The sequence below is a fragment of the Salmo salar genome, chromosome ssa13, assembly GCF_905237065.1.
Source record: "Salmo salar chromosome ssa13, Ssal_v3.1, whole genome shotgun sequence".
In the NCBI taxonomy this organism is placed as follows: Eukaryota; Metazoa; Chordata; class Actinopteri; order Salmoniformes; family Salmonidae; genus Salmo; species Salmo salar.
The window spans coordinates 87204683-87223759 of NC_059454.1; the positions used below are offsets into that span (position 1 = coordinate 87204683).

Genomic DNA, 19077 nt, shown 5'->3' on the forward strand with positions numbered 1-19077 from the left:
TCAAAGGTGCTATGAGTAATAGGTCTCTTTTGAAGAAGCTCCGTTATTTGGTAATGTTTTATGAAATGTTTGTGTGCAGTGATGAGTCAATGATGATGCGCTATCTATGGCCATATATTATAACAATGCACATACAACATAAGCCAATGTCCAAATCATAAAATACAAACAACAAATGTAAGCATTTGCATACATGTTTGCGTTCCACTATGTACAAAGAGGAAGTCTAATTAAACATGATTAATTACTACGTTTGGATCATTTTCCAGTAACGTTAAGCTACAGGAGAATAATTTGATGCACACCCATCCATCTGTACATATAACTGTTATTATGTCCTGCATTAGCGTTGTAATCCCAGTAATCCTTTAGCGTGAACACACCAATCACATTTTCACAGAGATAGTGATATAATGATATGACTAATCACAGTCTTCAGGTTGCCACAGTAACTCAGAGGAGGGATTAGAAAGCTTAGGGGGATTTTCAACACCATTTTGTAAATAAGTTGAACATATTGAATTTCAGTAAGGTCACGTAAAACAGCAGTAGACTTACTTTCGCCTTGAAAACACAACAAGGAAGAAATAAAACAAGAGACAAAATGAGTGTATCCGCCTCCTGGCCGAGAGTCTGCGTCTAGATAGCGGTCTCCTGCTGGGCCGTGAAATAGAGTGCAGATACAGAGGGGCCGCTCTGAACACAAGGACAGTGTTAGGATGAATCCATACAGCCTTGTAGCAGTGGTGCTGTTAGATAAAGTCACCTGGTGTTTTAAAAAAAAAAATGTATTTCACCTTTATTTAACCAGGTAGGCCAGTTGAGAACAAGTTCTCATTTACAACTGCGATCTGGCCAAGATAAAGCATAGCAGTGCGACAAAAACAACAACACAGAGTTACACATAAACAAACGTACAGTCAATAACACAATAGAAAAGAAAAATAGAAAGATCCATCTACAGTGTGTGCAAATGTAAAAGAGTCGAGAGGTAAGCCAATAAATGGGCCATAGAGGCAAAAATAATTACAATTTAGCATTAATACTGGAGTGATATATGTCCAGATGATAATGTGCAAGTAGAGATACTGGGGTGCAAAAGAGCAAGAGGATAAGTAATAATATGGGGATGAGGTAGTTGGGTGTGGTATTTACAGATTGGCTGTGTACAGGTACAGTGATCGGTAAGCTGCTCTGACAGCTGATGCTTAAAGTTAGAGAGGGAGATGCAAGACTCCAGCTTCAGAGATTTTTGCAATTCGTTCCAGTCATTGGCAGCAGAGAAGTGGAAGGAAAGGCGGCCAAAGGAAGTGTTGGCTTTGGGGATGACCAGTGCAATATACCTGCTGGAGCGCGTGCTACGGGTGGGTGTTGCTATGGTGATCAGTGAGCTGAGATAAGGCGGGGCTTTACCTAGCAAAGACTTATAGATGACCTGGAGCCAGTGGGTTTGACGACGGACATGTAGTGAGGGCCAGCCAACGAGAGCATACAGGTCGCAGTGGTGGGTAGTATATGGGGCTTTGGTGATAAAACGGATGGCACTGTGATAGACCACATCCAGATTGCTGAGTAAAGTGTTGGGGGCTATTTTGTAAATGACATCGCCGAAGTCAAGGATCGATAGGATAGTCACATATACACATATTCTTAGTCAAAACCGTCCAGAGTAGTGATGCTAGTCGGGCGGGAGGGTGCGGGCAGTAATCGGTTGAAGAGCTTGCACTTAGTTTTACTAGCATTTAAAAGCAGTTGGAGGCCACGGAAGGAGTGCTGTATGGCGTTGGAGCTCATTTGGAGGTTTGTTAGCACAGTGTCCAAAGAAGGGCCAGAAGTGTACAGAATGGTGTCGTCTGCGTGGAGGTGGATCAAAGAATCATCAGCAGCAAGAGCGACATCATTGATGTATACAGAGAAAAGAGTCGGCCCGAGAATTGATCCTTATGGCATCCCCATAGAGACTGCCAGAGGTCCGGACAACAGGCCCTCCGATTTAACACACTGATCTCTGTCTGAGAAGTAGTTGGTGAACCAGGCGAGGCAGTCATTTGAGAAGCCAAGACTATTGAGTTTGCCGATAAGAATGCGGTGATTGACAGAGTCAAAAGCCTTGGCAAGGTCGATGAAGACGGCTGCACAGTACTGTCTTTTATCGATGGCGGTTATGATATCATTTAGGACCTTGAGCGTGGCTGAGGTGCACCCATGACCAGCTCGGAAACCAGATAGCATAGTGGAGAAGGTACGGTGGGATTCGAAATGGTCAGTGATCTGTTTATTAACTTGGCTTTCGAAGATTTTAGAAAGATTTTCGATTTTAAGATGGCGTGGCCCCGTTCAGGTCCGGTGGCTCACCTGGCTGGGACGCCACATTAATCATGATGCCCTGGGTGACGCTGGGTCACTGATACACACTCTGCTAACTGCCCCAAAACTCACGTTTAGACATACCCATACATAACACGCACACACATGGGACTGTACACACCTCCCTCAAACACAAACCCTGGAAGCCCATAGTGTACATTGCCAGAGAAGAGCCAGCCTGTGGACATAAAGGGCCACAGGCTGGCAGGGTTGAGCCCAAGCTGGCCAGCCAGCTGGAAGACAGCAATGATGAGCCTGGGAGGAGGCATATCCTAAATCATTTGAGGTTCACCCTCCAGTAATGAAGGAGGGGGAGAGAACCATCCTTCCGGTTCACTCCTCATCAGAAATAATTACCCCGTATAGGATTTGGAAGGCCCATGTAGGGTTCAAAGATAGCCAACCTGGAGCCCTGCGTGTGTCTGACAGAGGTCCCTGTGCTGCTCCCACTGTGTTTCTTAATGTGGCCCTGATTAAAAGGTAGCTAAGGCTAGGAGAGGAGAGGAGAGGAGAGGAGAGGAGAGGAGAGGAGAGGAGAGGAGAGGAGAGGAGAGGAGAGGAGAGGAGAGGAGAGGAGAGGAGAGGAGAGGAGAGGAGAGGAGAGGAGAGGAGAGGAGAGGAGAGGAGAGGAGAGGAGTTTCAACCCAGAACCCAGCAGGTGTATTTACCCTTTAGACCTGAAGAATCATTGGGATCCGGCCCACACCAGACAGGAAGCAACAGTTTATTCATCATGCTCTGCTGAGAGACTCAATCATGTGTTTGTATTCACCATAGTCTCTTTCACTCCCTATCTATCTTTATTTTCCCTCACACCAACTGTATTCTCTCTCTCGCTCTACACACACGCACACGCACACATACACACACACAAACACAAACACACACACAGTGGATTCTCTTTATCCAGAGCTAATTTCACACCGAGCACATAACTCAAAATACCACTGTTGATTAAAACTGATGGGCTGCTACAGGCTCTAATGGTGGAGTGGTAGAGACACTAAATCATCTCAACTCCCTCCTCCTCCTCCTCCTCCTCCTCCTCCGCTTCCTTCTCTTCCAGCTTCACAGCTTTTGTCCTGATGGTTACAGTTTAAGTCTGTTCTGGTGAATCGGAAGCACTGGTATTGCAAGCCAGACAGAAGACCTGCCCTTTATGTGGAAGCGTCATTCCAATGGAAGACGCCATGGTCCAAAAATGCATTTGAATTAGTTTCCCTAACATTCAGGACATAAACACAGTACAGTACATTCATATTTCACATACCTCCTTCCCTTGTCTGATCCGGCAACATCCTGCCACTGTAGCCATGGAATGTGAGGAATCTGCAGGTGTCTTCAAACACTCTCTCATGGCCCAGTGATTCTATTAACGACACAGTCTGTCAACGCTGGAGTTGAATGGCCCTGCCTGCCTTGATATTCATTTTAAACACTCAGTCTTGGAGCGTCCGCCCTACCTTGTCTGTTTCAGTATCTTCTTATTGTGTGCTCAGTTTAGATCAACATCATTTCAATGACCGCATGGCCATTCTGAACATTCACTTTCTCTTCATTAGAGCATGGCCATTCTGAACATTCACTTTCTCTTCATTAGAGCATGACCATTCTGAACATTCACTTTCTCTTCATTAGAGCATGACCATTCTGAACATTCACTTTCTCTTCATTAGAGCATGACCATTCTGAACATTCACTTTCTCTTCATTAGAGCATGACCATTCTGAACATTCACTTTCTCTTCATTAGAGCATGGCCATTCTGAACATTCACTTTCTCTTCATTAGAGCATGACCATTCTGAATTCTCTTCATTAGAGCATGGCCATTCTGAACATTCATAATCTCTTCGTGCGTTTCCTTTATAATTCCTTTCAGCACTGGGAAATGTAAAAAGGCCTGTTTTCTTTTTTTTTCTTCAAGTTCAGGAAAGAGCACATTTGATATTGTCCTTTGATGGTGACCCTGGCTCTTATCACTGGAACCTTGGCCTAACCCTGGCTTGACTGTGCCAAATCCCTGTACCGAAAGGCACACAAAACCTTCATCCAAATCTACCCGATTACTAATGAGCCACGGTAATCATGTCCATTCAATTCTATACAGCTGTTTTTGAAAATATTAAAAGGTGGATTTTGCACTGTATAGTGTTACTATTTTAAATGGCTTTCATAACAAAATAGCTTTTTTCCATTTTATAGGCCTGAGTGTATAGTAGTAAATGAGGACTGAATCCTTCCCAGGGACACGAAATCCCTTTGGTACATCTAAAGGATGTTGTTGACATATCTACTCTAAAACACTGGCCTCTTTCCCCTGACACAGTTCCATGTAGGCTCCTGAGATGCAGCTGTGGTAGCTGCACACGCACAAACACACACATGTTTACGCACACATGCACACACCTCTCTAGTGTAAGGGCAGTCAATGCTTCAGATGCGTAATACCTCAGAGGCTTCATTAGGCCTTTGCATCGAACCACGGTAGCTATAGACAGACAGAGAAACAGACAGACGGACGGACGGACACAGACGAGACACACTGTACCTTTCCATGCAAGGAGAAAAAACAACAAGGACATTTACCCAGTGCTTTAAACAGAGCTGTGTGTGGGAGGTAATCATCCCAGGAGGCAGCCTGAAGTTGTGGAGAGAGAGAGAGAGAGAGAGAGAGTAGACCAATGGGACTGTGCTTATTCAGCGTGCCCTGTGTACAGTGAGGAGTTTCCCTCTAAAGCTGCAGCAGCTTAAACCTGCCATCAGCAGCTTTTGAATATGCTTTTTGATAACGTCACCTTGCTGTTAGAGGACAGGAAGGTAAAATACAAAGGACTCTACTGGAAATACCACAACCATGAATGCACAGTGGTTCTCAAGGCCTAGGTGGACTGTAAAGCAGGCAGATACACCACAATGTGTTTAATGTGAAGCCTCCAGTTTCCATTTCCTCCTTTACGGCTGGTTGTTCGGTGTGTAAATCGTCTGACTCGGTCATTTCCTCCTTTACGGCTGGTTGTTCGGTGTGTAAATCGTCTGACTCGGTCATTTCCTCCTTTACGGCTGGAAGTTCGGTGTGTAAATCGTCTGACTCGGTCATTTCCTCCTTTACGGCTGGTTGTTCGGTGTGTAAATCGTCTGACTCGGTCATTTCCTCCTTTACGGCTGGTTGTTCGGTGTGTAAATCGTCTGACTCGGTCATTTCCTCCTTTACGGCTGGTTGTTCGGTGTGTAAATCGCCTGACTCGGTCATTTCCTCCTTTACGGCTGGTTGTTCGGTGTGTAAATCGTCTGACTCGGTCATTTCCTCCTTTACGGCTGGAAGTTCGGTGTGTAAATCGCCTGACTCGGTCATTTCCTCCTTTACGGCTGGTTGTTCGGTGTGTAAATCGTCTGACTCGGTCATTTCCTCCTTTACGGCTGGTTGTTCGGTGTGTAAATCGCCTGACTCGGTCATTTCCTCCTTTACGGCTGGTTGTTCGGTGTGTAAATCGTCTGACTCGGTCATTTCCTCCTTTACGGCTGGTTGTTCGGTGTGTAAATCGCCTGACTCGGTCATTTCCTCCTTTACGGCTGGTTGTTCGGTGTGTAAATCGCCTGACTCGGTCATTTCCTCCTCTACGGCTGGTTGTTCGGTGTGTAAATCGTCGGACTCAGTCATTTCCTCCTCTACGGCTGGTTGTTCGGTGTGTAAATCGTCTGACTCAGTCATTTCCTCCTCTACGGCTGGTTGTTCGGTGTGTCATTTCCTAAAGCACTCCGGCACTGGAATGGAATTTTGCCTTTGACAACCCTCTGTTAGGCAAAGCCGTCTCATGATCGAAAACAAAATGCATTTTTCAGTGCAGAACTACTTAATAGTAGTGGTAAAGAGGTGGTTTCACATCTCTTCAGAAGCCTGTCAGATGTTGCGGTGAAATATGACACCATCATTTTGTTTCTCATTTGGCTCTCCCTTGGCTGTGGCTGCAGTGGCAATGCAGGGCCTGTCACTCAGAGGCCAGCGCCTGCCTACGTGGCTCTCGACGCCCCTCTCCAAATATCACCTGTCACCGGCAGCCCCCTCTCTAAACACACACACGCTCCACCGAGGAAGAAAAACATACTCTACCACTGCAGCAAAAGAGCCCTTTTCGGGAGATGTATTAATTTCCAAGCGTGATCTTGGCAAGTGCCTCCCTCGTTTAAAGATCACAAGTGGCCCAAGAGTGGAAAGTTATTAGCGCCCCTGGGCTTGTGCTTACAGGTTAATGCACTACATTCATGGCTGTGAAATCCCATATATCTGAGGAAATAGGCCTTTTTCAGCCCTAATCGCTTCCTGAGAATGTTTTTATGGGTGCATTTTCCCACCTGAGGTACAGCTCCATACAGTGCAGAGATCAGCTTGTACATTGCCTGGTTGTTTAGGAGCTCTGAGAGCCACGGGAAGGGGGGGATGCTGAGTGGCAGATGAGTTTTGACAGCTCCTTTGACAACGTGCTCAACCCAAGAGCCGTCTGAAAGGCTGCTGTAGCCTCTCTCCCGCCTCACACACCCATTTCCTCCTTCCTGACACAATAGCACAGGGAAGATTGCTGCTGCTGCTTTCTGCCTTACCAGATTTACCCCAGTGAGCAGGTGCTGGGAATCCCATCCAATCACAGTCAATATTTTTTTTAACAGATTGTTCTTTAAGCAGCACAACTGGGGCCTCTCAGTTCCATCAGCCAATGACCCAATGAGGCACTGTAACGTAATCAAGGCAATCCCAGCTTATCCAGGGGAGCCATTTCAGAGAGCGATGTCGGTGGACAGACTACACACCGTGTGTCAATCCCCCATGATGCACTGCTCCAAGAGCAGGAGACACCACAGAGCTCCAATAGAAACTAGATAGATAGGTATCTAGGGCATATAGATAGTGATAATATCCATAGTGATGGATTTGAAGGCTTAACAACCCCTACATTGTGTCACTGATCGCCATCCTCACAGGAATAACAACGAGCTGAAACATCAGGATGAATAGTAGTGAAAGTAAATTCTCCTGTGGTTGTTTAAATATTGGAAACATTTCCAAGTCACTGGGAAATGAAGGTCAGAGGGGATTTTAATGTGTCTGTCTGGGCCCTGAAGCAGCAGCAGGTTCAGGGCCAGTTCATCTCCATTGCTCTCGTCTGTCTCAGGCCTTAACTACAAGTGACTACAGGGAGATGAAATAGTCTCAGTCAAGCATTGCATGCTGCAGAGGAGAGCTCCTATGGACCTGCTGCTGGCTCATACCAACCCAGCTCTAACTAGCAATAACACTGGAGCTGTGTCCTACAGACAACCTACTATAAGGACCACAGCCTGGTCTGGAGGGATAAATCCAACACAAATGCTGAATGGAGAGTTCACACCACATTCTGTAGGTAAATCTTTGACTACACACTCAGAGGTGAGATGAGATGCAGTGGGGTATAGATAGAAATGTAATGCAAGTGTCCACCTGCTGGTGTTTTAAGTGCACGAGTACAGTGAAATGCCTTTCTGGTTCGCTCTTTCCCAACAACGCAGTAATCAATATCAGTAGTACTATAAAAAACATTTGTTTTAAGTAAAGTAGAACAAAAACACGCAAGAAATAGAAATAAGAATAACAGGAGAAAGTAAGTAAGCTATATACAGGGTCAGTTCCAGGGTCAGTGCCAATACCATATTTACAATATGGTGCGTGACTGAAGAGGAGTGAGCTACTGTGATATCTCTGAAGAGATGCAGGTACTGTATGATGTGTCACAGAGGGTGTCTCCTCCATATCAAAGCCCTCACGCTGGGGAAAAACTGGTTGAATCAACGTTGTTTCCACGTCTTTCAACCAAACAAAATCAATGTGATGACGCTGAATCAACGTGGGAAACTGATTGGATTTGCAAAAAGTCATCAACATAAGGGCATTTCATTCAAAAATAGTTTGAACCTAAATCCAATGACAAGGTGAAATGTTTTGTTGATTTCATGTTGAATTCATGTCACTTGACAACTCAACCAAATGTAAATCAAAATGACATGTTGAACTGATGTCTATGCCCTGTGGTTTGAGAGAAAACCACTTTAGAACCTATTAAAGGCAAATCCAGGATTTTATGTGTCTTCCATGTTGTAATACTGCAATATCAAAACGGTAGGATTTAAGGATTTCATAGATATAGAAAACGCATTTAAAGACTGCATGATCTGGGAAAGTACATTGCTGTTTTCATCTAAAGCACTTTGGCAAACAAACAATAAGTCATAAAATCCGAACAAAGATTTCCACCAGTGCATGGTATATTTACTGGTTGAGAAGAGGGATCTAAATGTGGCTGTTTGTGTTCAATGGAACAGGAAGCTTGGCAATGCACTAATGGACATCAGCACTGTTTTTATTTGGTACGCCTCAAAAACATAAATGTTGTTATTAAATGTAAGCACTTGGGCAGGTATGCTAAATGAACTAATATGGAGTCCTGGATGCAGCCGTTATGGACAGTCACGAAATATCATTTTTTTCTGCTATTTACAAAATCTCAACGCACAACGAAATGTCAGCTATGATATTAGATTACCGGACCACCAGAACAAATTTCCTGTCACTAACCAAGGCATCCTTTTTTCATTCTTTTATCTTTACATTTCTTCTCTCATATGCTTCCTCTCAGGGGAATGTGGTGAGAAGAAGACCTAGTGGTCAACTGAGGAACAGAGAGATGGCACAAACCACATGGTTTCAGAGTGTTGTGTCCTGTCCTAAGGGAGACGTACCACAGGAGTGTGGAGAGATATTCAACTACTCTTAGAGAACAATGGAAAATGTTTCTGACAGTGATCTCAGGTTCAAATGAGTCTGACCCTGTGACCCCACCCAACCCTCCTGCAGACCCATCAGCTCAGAGGCAGAGAGCAGGTTAAGAGTCCAGAGTCCTGCTTCTGGTACTACAGTAGCTGGCTCCCACCCAGTAGGACATGGGAACCAGGGCAGAGAAGACATAAAGGGACGATTGTGGCGGCCCACTGACTTGGAAAGAAACTGCAGGCCGGGCACAGCTACAGCCCAGCACCGGACCCCACCCCACCCCACCACAGCACAGCACAGAACAGAACACAGCTACAGCCCAGCACCGGACCCCAACCCACCCCACCACAGAACAGAACAGAACACAGCTACAGCCCAGCACCGGACCCCACCCCACCCCACCACAGCACAGAACAGAACAGAACACAGCTACAGCCCAGCACCGGACCCCACCCCACCCCACCACAGCACAGAACAGAACAGAACACAGCTACAGCCCAGCACCGGACCCCAACCCACCCCACCACAGAACAGAACAGAACACAGCTACAGCCCAGCACCGGACCCCACCCCACCCCACCACAGCACAGAACAGAACAGAACACAGCTACAGCCCAGCACCGGACCCCAACCCACCCCACCACAGAACAGAACAGAACACAGCTACAGCCCAGCACCGGACCCCAACCCACCCCACCACAGAACAGAACAGAACAGAACACGCTACAGCCCAGCACCGGACCCCAACCCACCCCACCACAGAACAGAACAGAACACAGCTACAGCCCAGCACCGGACCCCAACCCACCCCACCACAGAACAGAACAGAACACAGCTACAGCCCAGCACCGGACCCCAACCCACCCCACCACAGAACAGAACACAGCTACAGCCCAGCACCGGACCCCACCCCACCACAGAACAGAACAGAACAGAACACAGCTACAGCCCAGCACCGGACCCCAACCCACCCCACCACAGAACAGAACAGAACAACACAGCTAATGCCCAGCACCGGACCCCACCCCACCACAGCACAGAACAGAACACAGCTACAGCCCAGCACCGGACCCCAACCCACCCCACCACAGAACAGAACACAGCTACAGCCCAGCACCGGACCCCAACCCACCCCACCACAGAACAGAACACAGCTACAGCCCAGCACCGGACCCCAACCCACCCCACCACAGAACAGAACACAGCTACAGCCCAGCACCGGACCCCACCCCACCCCACCACAGCACAGAACAGAACAGAACACAGCTAATGCCCAGCACCGGACCCCAACCCACCACAGCACAGAACAGAACAGAACAGAACAGAACACAGTGCAGGCCAGGAGTTGATTCAGCTTAGCCAAATAAGGGCATCTTGTTTTGAGATGCATTTCAAGACGATTTCAGTAAACCAATGACTCAGCATAAACCATCCCAGATAATTAGGCCCTTCACTGTGGTTAGGCCCTTCACTGTGGTTAGGCCCTTCACTGTGGTTAGGCCCTTGACTGTGGTTAGGCCCTTCACTGTGGTTAGGCCCTTGACTGTGGTTAGGCCCTTGACTGTGGTTAGGCCCTTCACTGTGGTTAGGCCCTTCACTGTGGTTAGGCCCTTCACTGTGGTTAGGCCCTTGACTGTGGTTAGGCCCTTGACTGTGGTTAGGCCCTTGACTGTGGTTAGGCCATTGACTGTGGTTAGGCCCTTGACTGTGGTTAGGCCCTTGACTGTGGTTAGGCCCTTCACTGTGGTTAGGCCCTTCACTGTGGTTAGGCCCTTCACTGTGGTTAGGCCCTTCACTGTGGTTAGGCCCTTGACTGTGGTTAGGCCCTTCACTGTGGTTAGGCCCTTCACTGTGGTTAGGCCCTTCACTGTGGTTAGGCCCTTGACTGTGGTTAGGCCCTTCACTGTGGTTAGGCCCTTGACTGTGGTTAGGCCCTTGACTGTGGTTAGGCCCTTCACTGTGGTTAGGCCCTTCACTGTGGTTAGGCCCTTCACTGTGGTTAGGCCTTTCACTGTGGTTAGGCCCTTGACTGTGGTTAGGCCCTTCACTGTGGTTAGGCCCTTGACTGTGGTTAGGCCCTTGACTGTGGTTAGGCCCTTGACTGTGGTTAGGCCCTTCACTGTGGTTAGGCCCTTCACTGTGGTTAGGCCCTTCACTGTGGTTAGGCCCGTGACTGTGGTTAATCCCTCTTTTCTGGCCTGGTCTCTAGTTCTACTGTTATGTCAGGCTGTAATTCAATATGAGGGTTACCACTGGCCCCCTTTTTTAATCAGGGTCGCCTACCAGTTTGTTGTTTCTTGATGGTAAGTGTTTTTTAACAGCTGTATGCCATGTAAGAATGATTACAAACCTGACGATACAGAGCTCTCCAGTAATGGTACTCAAGCAGGACACAAGTGTTTATTTGGCACATATTCAGCCCTACACGTTTCCACAGGATACAGAGACGCCTGTTACTGGGCCTTAGGTGAACCTAATTCATCAGTCCCACATGAAGACACAGTACAGTAAACAGACAAGACAGTAGAAATGTGTGCTGCTTCAGAGGAACTCAGAGGAGAGATCTTGTCGTTGTCAGTCACGCTGGTATTGGGATGCATGAGAATCAGTCATTACACACCGATACTGTCCTTCAAGCCCATTCATCTGGCTGTCAGCGGCACATTACCCGGACGGATTCAGTGTAGTGTGGATAACTCAGTAATACTCTGTAGAGCAGGCGGGCCTCTCTGAAGTTGTGCTGGGGGTTTAGATATGAGCACTTTTACTAATGATGACAAGTGGGAGAGTGGGAGAGAGTGATGTGATTTGGAGCTGTCAGTTCCCTTCCTCTCCCTGTATCCTACTCTATCCAAGGCTGAGAGAGGAGAGGAGAGGAGTGGAGTGGAGTGGAGTGGAGTGGAGAGGAGAGGAGGGGAGGGGAGGGGAGGGAGAGGAGAGGAGAGGAGGAGAGGAGAGGGTGGGAGAGGAGAGGAGAGGAGAGGAAGAGGAGAGGAGGAGAGAGGAGAGGAGAGGAGAGGAGAGGAGAGGAGAGGAGAGGAGAGGAGGGAGAGGAGGGGAGAGGAGAGGAGAGGAGAGGAGTGGAGAGGAGAGGAGAGGAGAGGAGAGGAGAGGAGAGGAGAGGAGAGGAGAGGAGAGGAGAGGAGAGGAGAGGAGAGGAGAGGAGAGGAGAGGAGAAGAAACAGAGAACAGACAGAATAGAGAGAGATATTGCAGTAACCCTGGTGTGACCACACCACCTGTTTCTCCCCCTGATCCCCACAACAACCGCCACCTCCGCTGCCTGCCTGCCCACATCCTGCTAATTGGCTTATGTCACCTAGACCTGAACACACACTTGGCCCACACACACACACACAGCCACACCTAAAGAGAATTCCCAGGTAGCTATCCTAGCAGTGTGTTTACCTGAGCCCTGAGCTGCAATGGTACAGAGGAGAATCTCTCTCTCTCTCTCTCTCTCTCTCTCTCTCTCTCCCTCCCTCCCTCTCTCTCTCTCTCTCCCTCTCTCTCTCTCCCTCTCTCTCGCTCTCTCTCTCTCTCTCTCTCTCTCTCTCCCTCCCTCTCTCTCTCTCCCTCCCTCTCTCTCTCTCCCTGTCTCTCTCTCCCTCTCTCTCGCTCTCTCCTCACTAAAGCATTCTAAACATGTACATCCCAGACATCTGAATGACAAGCCCTGCTGCCACTGCGGTGACCACAACCCCCATCCTTCCCCCCTTCTCAATCTTTCTGTGGAGGAGAAACTAAATGAATTGGTTTTCCCTCTCCGGGCAACTTCTCAGAGAAACGGCGTGTGTGGCGATAATGGCGGGTTGCATTGGGCAGCCAGGTTATTTAATAAATGGAGGGATATATGTGACAGAGAGGATGGAGAGGGACATACACAGACACAACCAGACAGGCGGCAGGAGAGACAAGCCACTTCCTGCCCCCTCCCCTTCTTAAAAACCTAGACTAACTACTCTGATTTCCTCCCTGTCTGTGACACACACACAGAGCGACTCCCTCAATCAGACTGATTTGTTTGTCTCCCAAGTGTTTCAGGATTCCTTAAGGAGGGGAAAAAACTTTGTATAATCAAGTCAATCAAGTCATTCAATCAAGTCGAAATTTGTGTTGAGCCCTTTTCAGTCTCGATGATTACAACCAAGCCCGCTCTGAATATTTACTTGCTGCTCCGCACTGCTGGGCTCAGCTATGGCTTTACTTTTACAGAGTACCAGACTACTGAGAAATACAGAGATTATACCATGCACACACTAGATGAGATGTTCAGTACATGCTCAAATGACAATTATTGAGGTCAAGTACTGAGCTGATATTGTAGAGGGAGCATCCTCAGTTTTACACAAGGTGACCTTGAGCTGAAATCTAATATGGCACAGGACTGGGGACAGGGACTGGGACAAGGGCTGGGACAGGGACTGAACATCCTCCAACCCACAATGACATGGCTCTCTCGCCGCCAAACCATAAAAGGGAGGAACCCAAAATGATTCTCCTTACCTTCCCAAACTGTTCAAAATACTGCTTCACATCTTCCACCACTGTGTTGGCTGACAATCCGCCCACAAATATTTTCTTTGTTCTTGTGACCATCTGAAGAGAGGAAAGAGATGGGTGATCAGGCTTCAAACGCATCACAACACCTTTAATGTGAGTCCAAACATAGAATCTCCGGTAGACTGGCCCCTCGATAAGGGATGAAAGGGAAAGGGAGAGAGAGAGAGAGAGAGAGAGAACAGAGGTCTCTATATTCTAATGGTGAGATAGAATTTTGGGAAAAGCATTGTTTATGAGCGGATCCTTTTCCCTAGACTGTTGTGACAGGATAGATAATACTTCTACAGCATGATATTTAAGCAACAACAAATGTTGATACACGCTCTGAAGACACCCTAAATAACCAAGCAGTGCTGCAGCCTATGCTGAGAATCTGTCAAAGGTGAATTGTTTTTATTGTACATCTAACAATGTCATTTCAGATTGCACTTTACTTCAACAGCCACCGCTATCTCTAATCAAAACATGGTTCATTTCTAAAAGGCTTTACAGATAGTGTGGCACATTTCAAGCCTCCATTCCGTCGTTTTGCTTGTTTCTGATCCTCAACACATTCAGGAATTTTACATTTGTTCCGAAACACTCAACACTTAAGATAGTCACAAATAAATACATTATTTATTGTTCTTCCAAACACAATTAGCTTGTGTTGGAGGAAGGAATCGGAGAGCATTAAAGCCTCTATTCATTCCAAAGCAGCAGAAATATTAAGGTTTATCACCCACACCATCAGAAAGGGAAGCATGGCACAGCTAAGCGCATCTGCAGCAGTGAGCACAGAGCATTTACACAAAACAAGGAGTTCTGGGGGAAACAGGAAATATTCCCAATAAGAAAGAGAGTAGAAATGCTAGTTCCTCCTCAGACAACGAACGACTCCACCTTCGTTACTCACAAGCTGTTACTGAAATGTACAGAGAAATGATGGCACTACTTAACATAGTAGTTACACACATGCATGTACGCACGAGCACACACACACACACACACACACACACACACACACACACACACACACACACACACACACACACACACACACACACACACACACACACACACACACACACACACACACACACACACACACACACACACACACACACACACACGCCAGCACTGTCTTTTCCCCCTTCTGGGCCATTTGCATGGGAACTCATGCAAATTGTGGCAGCAGGCTGTTGTGCCGTAGCCCTGGCTGGCGTAACGCAGCTGAATCCTTCTCCGCCGGCAACCACAGCCATGGCAACTGGTGGTAAAAGGCTACGTGGGTATTTATCAACATCACTTACTTTTATCACTGCCGATCTTGGTAATATAAACACAAGCCAGTGTTCATCTCTGCTAGCCCTCCTACATCTTTTACAGCTGTTTCACCTGCTTCCCTTGATAGATAATCTGACTGTCTTGCCCGGCCATTGTAAGTCATTTTCAGCGAGGGTGCTCCCCCAGCCTGTCTGTGGCCAGTTAAGTTTTTAGCGCCGTCTTTATACTTTCTGACAGGGCTGCCCAAAGGCTGATGGGATTTCTCAAGCCCTGGAACAACGCAATTACTTTCCCTATTTCTCTCTCCATGGTGACAACAGACAACAGGCCTCTCTCGCTTCTTTCTCCTCTCTAGGGAAATGGCTGCAGAGTGTTTGGTGTTTCCACTGAGTGACTTAGGAGGGGTGGGACTGTGTGTGTGTGTGTGTGTGTGTGTGTGTGTGTGTGTGTGTGTGTGTGTGTGTGTGTGTGTGTGTGTGTGTGCACGCTTGAGTGCCAGTCTGAACAAAGCAGCTTGTTGTAAAAGAAGAACCCAACAACTCTGCCTGCTCGTAGAACAGAATACTTCTGCAAGGAGAGAAAGCCCCAGTGTTGTGAGGCTGTGTTTTGAATGGGAGTCTAGCAGGACCTAGGGTTGTGTTGCCTGTCCATAGGGTTCACTGTAGAGCTCTTCACGGGTCCAACAGACCCGAAATTCCAAGATCTGACAGGACTCGAGCGGATCCCAAATATAATAACCTGTTCCATTTTCCCTATAAACAATGACTTGACTTACTTGACCTTAATAGAATGGCTTAGCTACTGCAAGCCTATGAAGGCCGTGCCTCCCGGCACTACAACTGACTCTGACAGGTGAACTTGAGGTGAGGAAGAAAGTTCTAGGCCTACCAGAGTTACTCATTTAATCTAACAATATCATTTTCTGATGGAAAACATACGATTTAACCACCTTCTGTACGCCTATATCTGTATAGCAGTAGGAGCCTTTCTGACAAGTATAAAACAATCCATGTGGATGTCAGGAACATGGTGCCAGGTTATCTTTCTCTCCGTCTCTCTAGGGCTAGGCCTAAGCTTGTCTGCCTCAATATTCATTTTTTAAATATGAATATTATACAGTAATATCCTATATGCATGTAATGCCCAGATGCAATTTGCACTCAAATCTCTGACAGCTGAACAGTGAGGTAGATGATTATTGTTTAAGGAAAGTAAAAACCAATAAAACAAAAGGCTATAAGGTTTTGAATATGCTACACATCGAAACACAACGACTAGTTTTATTTTTGTTGTCATTTGTTATAGGCAGTTTTGGATAATTTGGCCAATATCACTTGTCTATTGATAGTGCTGGCAGCGCCCAGTCTAAGATTTATTTCACTCCTTCTACTCTCGAATCTGAACGGGTCTCTCTGATCCGAACCAGCACGGGTCTGTTTTTCACAGTCCTTTTTGGAACGGGTCTGACTGTCCTCGGTTCCATTTGAAACGGGTCTCAGTTTTTTGAGAATGTAGTTATGAATATCGGGTCGGGTGTGAAAGCCAAAGATCAATTTTGGACCCATGAAAACCTTTTGTGCACTGTCAATATGTCCAGCACACCCGCAGCCAGTCTTCAGACAAAACATAGAACACAGAGAAGAGCCACAGCCTTGACTCAACATACACCAGGCCAGGCTGAGGACACTGACTGCAGACTCCAAGGACACAGTCTCCTGCTATCATCAAAGTCACTCCATGCTGTCTCTGAATGCATTACCAGCAATGATCTACTGTGTGATTAGCTCATTTCAAAAAGACTATTCCTAATCTAACAAGCCGCAGAGAACCCAAATGGGACAGGGGCTGATTGGTGGGAGGGCAACTCTCCACGGTGTGTGTGTGTGTGTGTGTGTGTGTGTGTGTGTGTGTGTGTGTGTGTGTGTGTGTGTGATGGAGAGGTAGAGGGGATGGAGGGGATTTCAGCTCCTTATAATAATGTGTTTTAACAGGAGAACGGGCTGCTGTGCGGTACTGGTACTGTTCAGGGATTTATAGATCCAGCTACGTAGTTAATATGGCAGCCTTTCATTATTTGTGTAAATTTGAGGAGTTCTGAACAGCAACAAAAGGACACTGGGTACAGTAGCAGAACTGCTAAACATATCAAATCAAATCACATTTTATTGGTCGCATACACATATTTAGAAGATGTTATTGGTCACATACACATATTTAGCAGATGTTATTGTGGGTGTAGCGAAATGCTTGTGTTCCTCGCTCCAACAGTGCAGTAATATCTAACAATACACACAGATCTAAAAGTTAAATAATGGAATTACGAAATCAAAAAAATATTAGGACGAGCATGTCGGAGTCCGGAGTATAAACATATATATACCGTACCAGTCAAAAGTTTGGACACGCCTACTCATTCCAGTTTTATTATTTATTTTTTAACTTTTTTCTACATTGTAGAATAATAGATCAAAACTATGAAATAACATATATGGAATCATGTAGTAACCAACAAAGTGTTAAACAAATCAAAAATATTTTATATGTGAGATTCTTCAAAGTAGCCACCCTTTACCTTGATGACAGCCTTGCACACGGTTGGCATTCTCTCAACCCAACCAGCTTCATGAGGTAGTCACCTGGAATGTATTTCAAATAACAGGTGTGCCTTGTAAATGTAACCTTTATTTAACCGTTATTGTTAAAAGTTAATTTGTTGGAATTTCTTTCTTTCTTAGTGCGTTTGACCCAATCAGCTGTGTTGTGACAAGGTAGGGGTGGTATACAGAAGATAGCCCTATTTGGTAAAAGACCAAGTCCATATTATGGAAAGAACAGCTCAAATAAGCAAAGAGAAACGACAGTCCATCATTACTTTGAGACATGAAGGTCAGTCAATCTGGAAAATGTCAAGAACTTTGAAAGTTTCTTCAAGTGCAGTCGCAAAAACCATCAAGCGCTATGATGAAACTGTCTCTCATGAGGACCGCCACAGGAAAGGAAGACCCAGAGTTACCTCTGCTGCAGAGGATAAGTTCATTAGAGTTAACTGCACCTCACATTGCAGCCCAAATAAATGCTTCACAGAGTCCAAGTAACAGACACATCTCATAAGCAACTGTTCTGCGTGAATCAGGCCTTCATGGTCAAATTGCTGCAAATAAACCACTACAAAAGGACACCAATAAGAAGAAGAGACTTGTTTGGGCCAAGAAACATGAACAATGGACATTAGACCAGTGGAAATCTGTCCTTTGGTTACTAATTGATTCCATATGTGTTATTTTATAGATGTGATGTCTTCACTATTATTGTACAATGTAGAAAATAGTAAACATGAAGAAAAACCCTTGAATGAGTAGGTGTTTCAAACTTTTGACTGGTACTGTATATGTATGTGATGGAATGTATAGACATTATGGACAGTATGTGGTACAGTACAGCTGAAGAATATGTAGTATATCTGAAGAAAACATAGAACAGAATATACAGCAATAGTTGACTAGAATACAGTATTTACATATGAAATGGGTTAAATAGTATGTAAACATTTCTTTACATTTTTTTACCTTTATTTAACTAGGCAAGTCAGTTAAGAACACATTGTTATTTACAATGACGGCCTACCAGGGAACAGTGGGTTAACTGCCTTGTTCAGGGGCAGAACGACAGATTTTTAACCTTGTCAGCTCGGGGATTCGATCCAGCAACCTTTCAGTTACTGGCCCAACATTCTAACCACTACATGATTAAAGTGACCAGTGTTCCATGTCTCTGTACATAGGCCAGCAGCCTCTATGACGTAGGGTTGAGTAACCGGGTGGTAGCCGGCTAGTGACAGTGACTAAAGCTCAGGGCATGATACTGGGCGGTGGCTGGCTAGTGGTGAATGTTTTACAGTCTGATAGCCTGGAGATAGAAGCTGTGAGGGTTATGAAAATGTATACAGAAGATGGCAAAGACAAGCCAGAGTATTTATTACCTCTAAATGTACAAAGTGGAGGAAGATAAATATAGTGTACAGCAGTGGAAACCCAGAACGACAGCACAAAGAGCAGAGAAAATAACATATTGTAGTTATTATGCA

The 19077-nt window shown here is 46.0% G+C and overlaps 1 protein-coding gene across 16 annotated transcripts in view; it reads right to left on the minus strand.

Moving 5' to 3' along the window:
- msi2h (RNA-binding protein Musashi homolog 2) overlaps positions 1 to 19077 on the minus strand; it is a 358783-nt gene that overhangs the window by 247538 nt on the left and 92168 nt on the right. For 15 of the 16 annotated variants that reach the window (XM_045692183.1, XM_014137432.2, XM_014137428.2 and 12 more), the window contains 1 exon segment: positions 13671 to 13763. The exons of the other annotated variant lie outside the window; for it this stretch is intronic. In XM_045692183.1, coding sequence (XP_045548139.1) covers positions 13671 to 13763 — 93 coding nt within the window. 16 annotated transcript variants of the gene reach the window in all.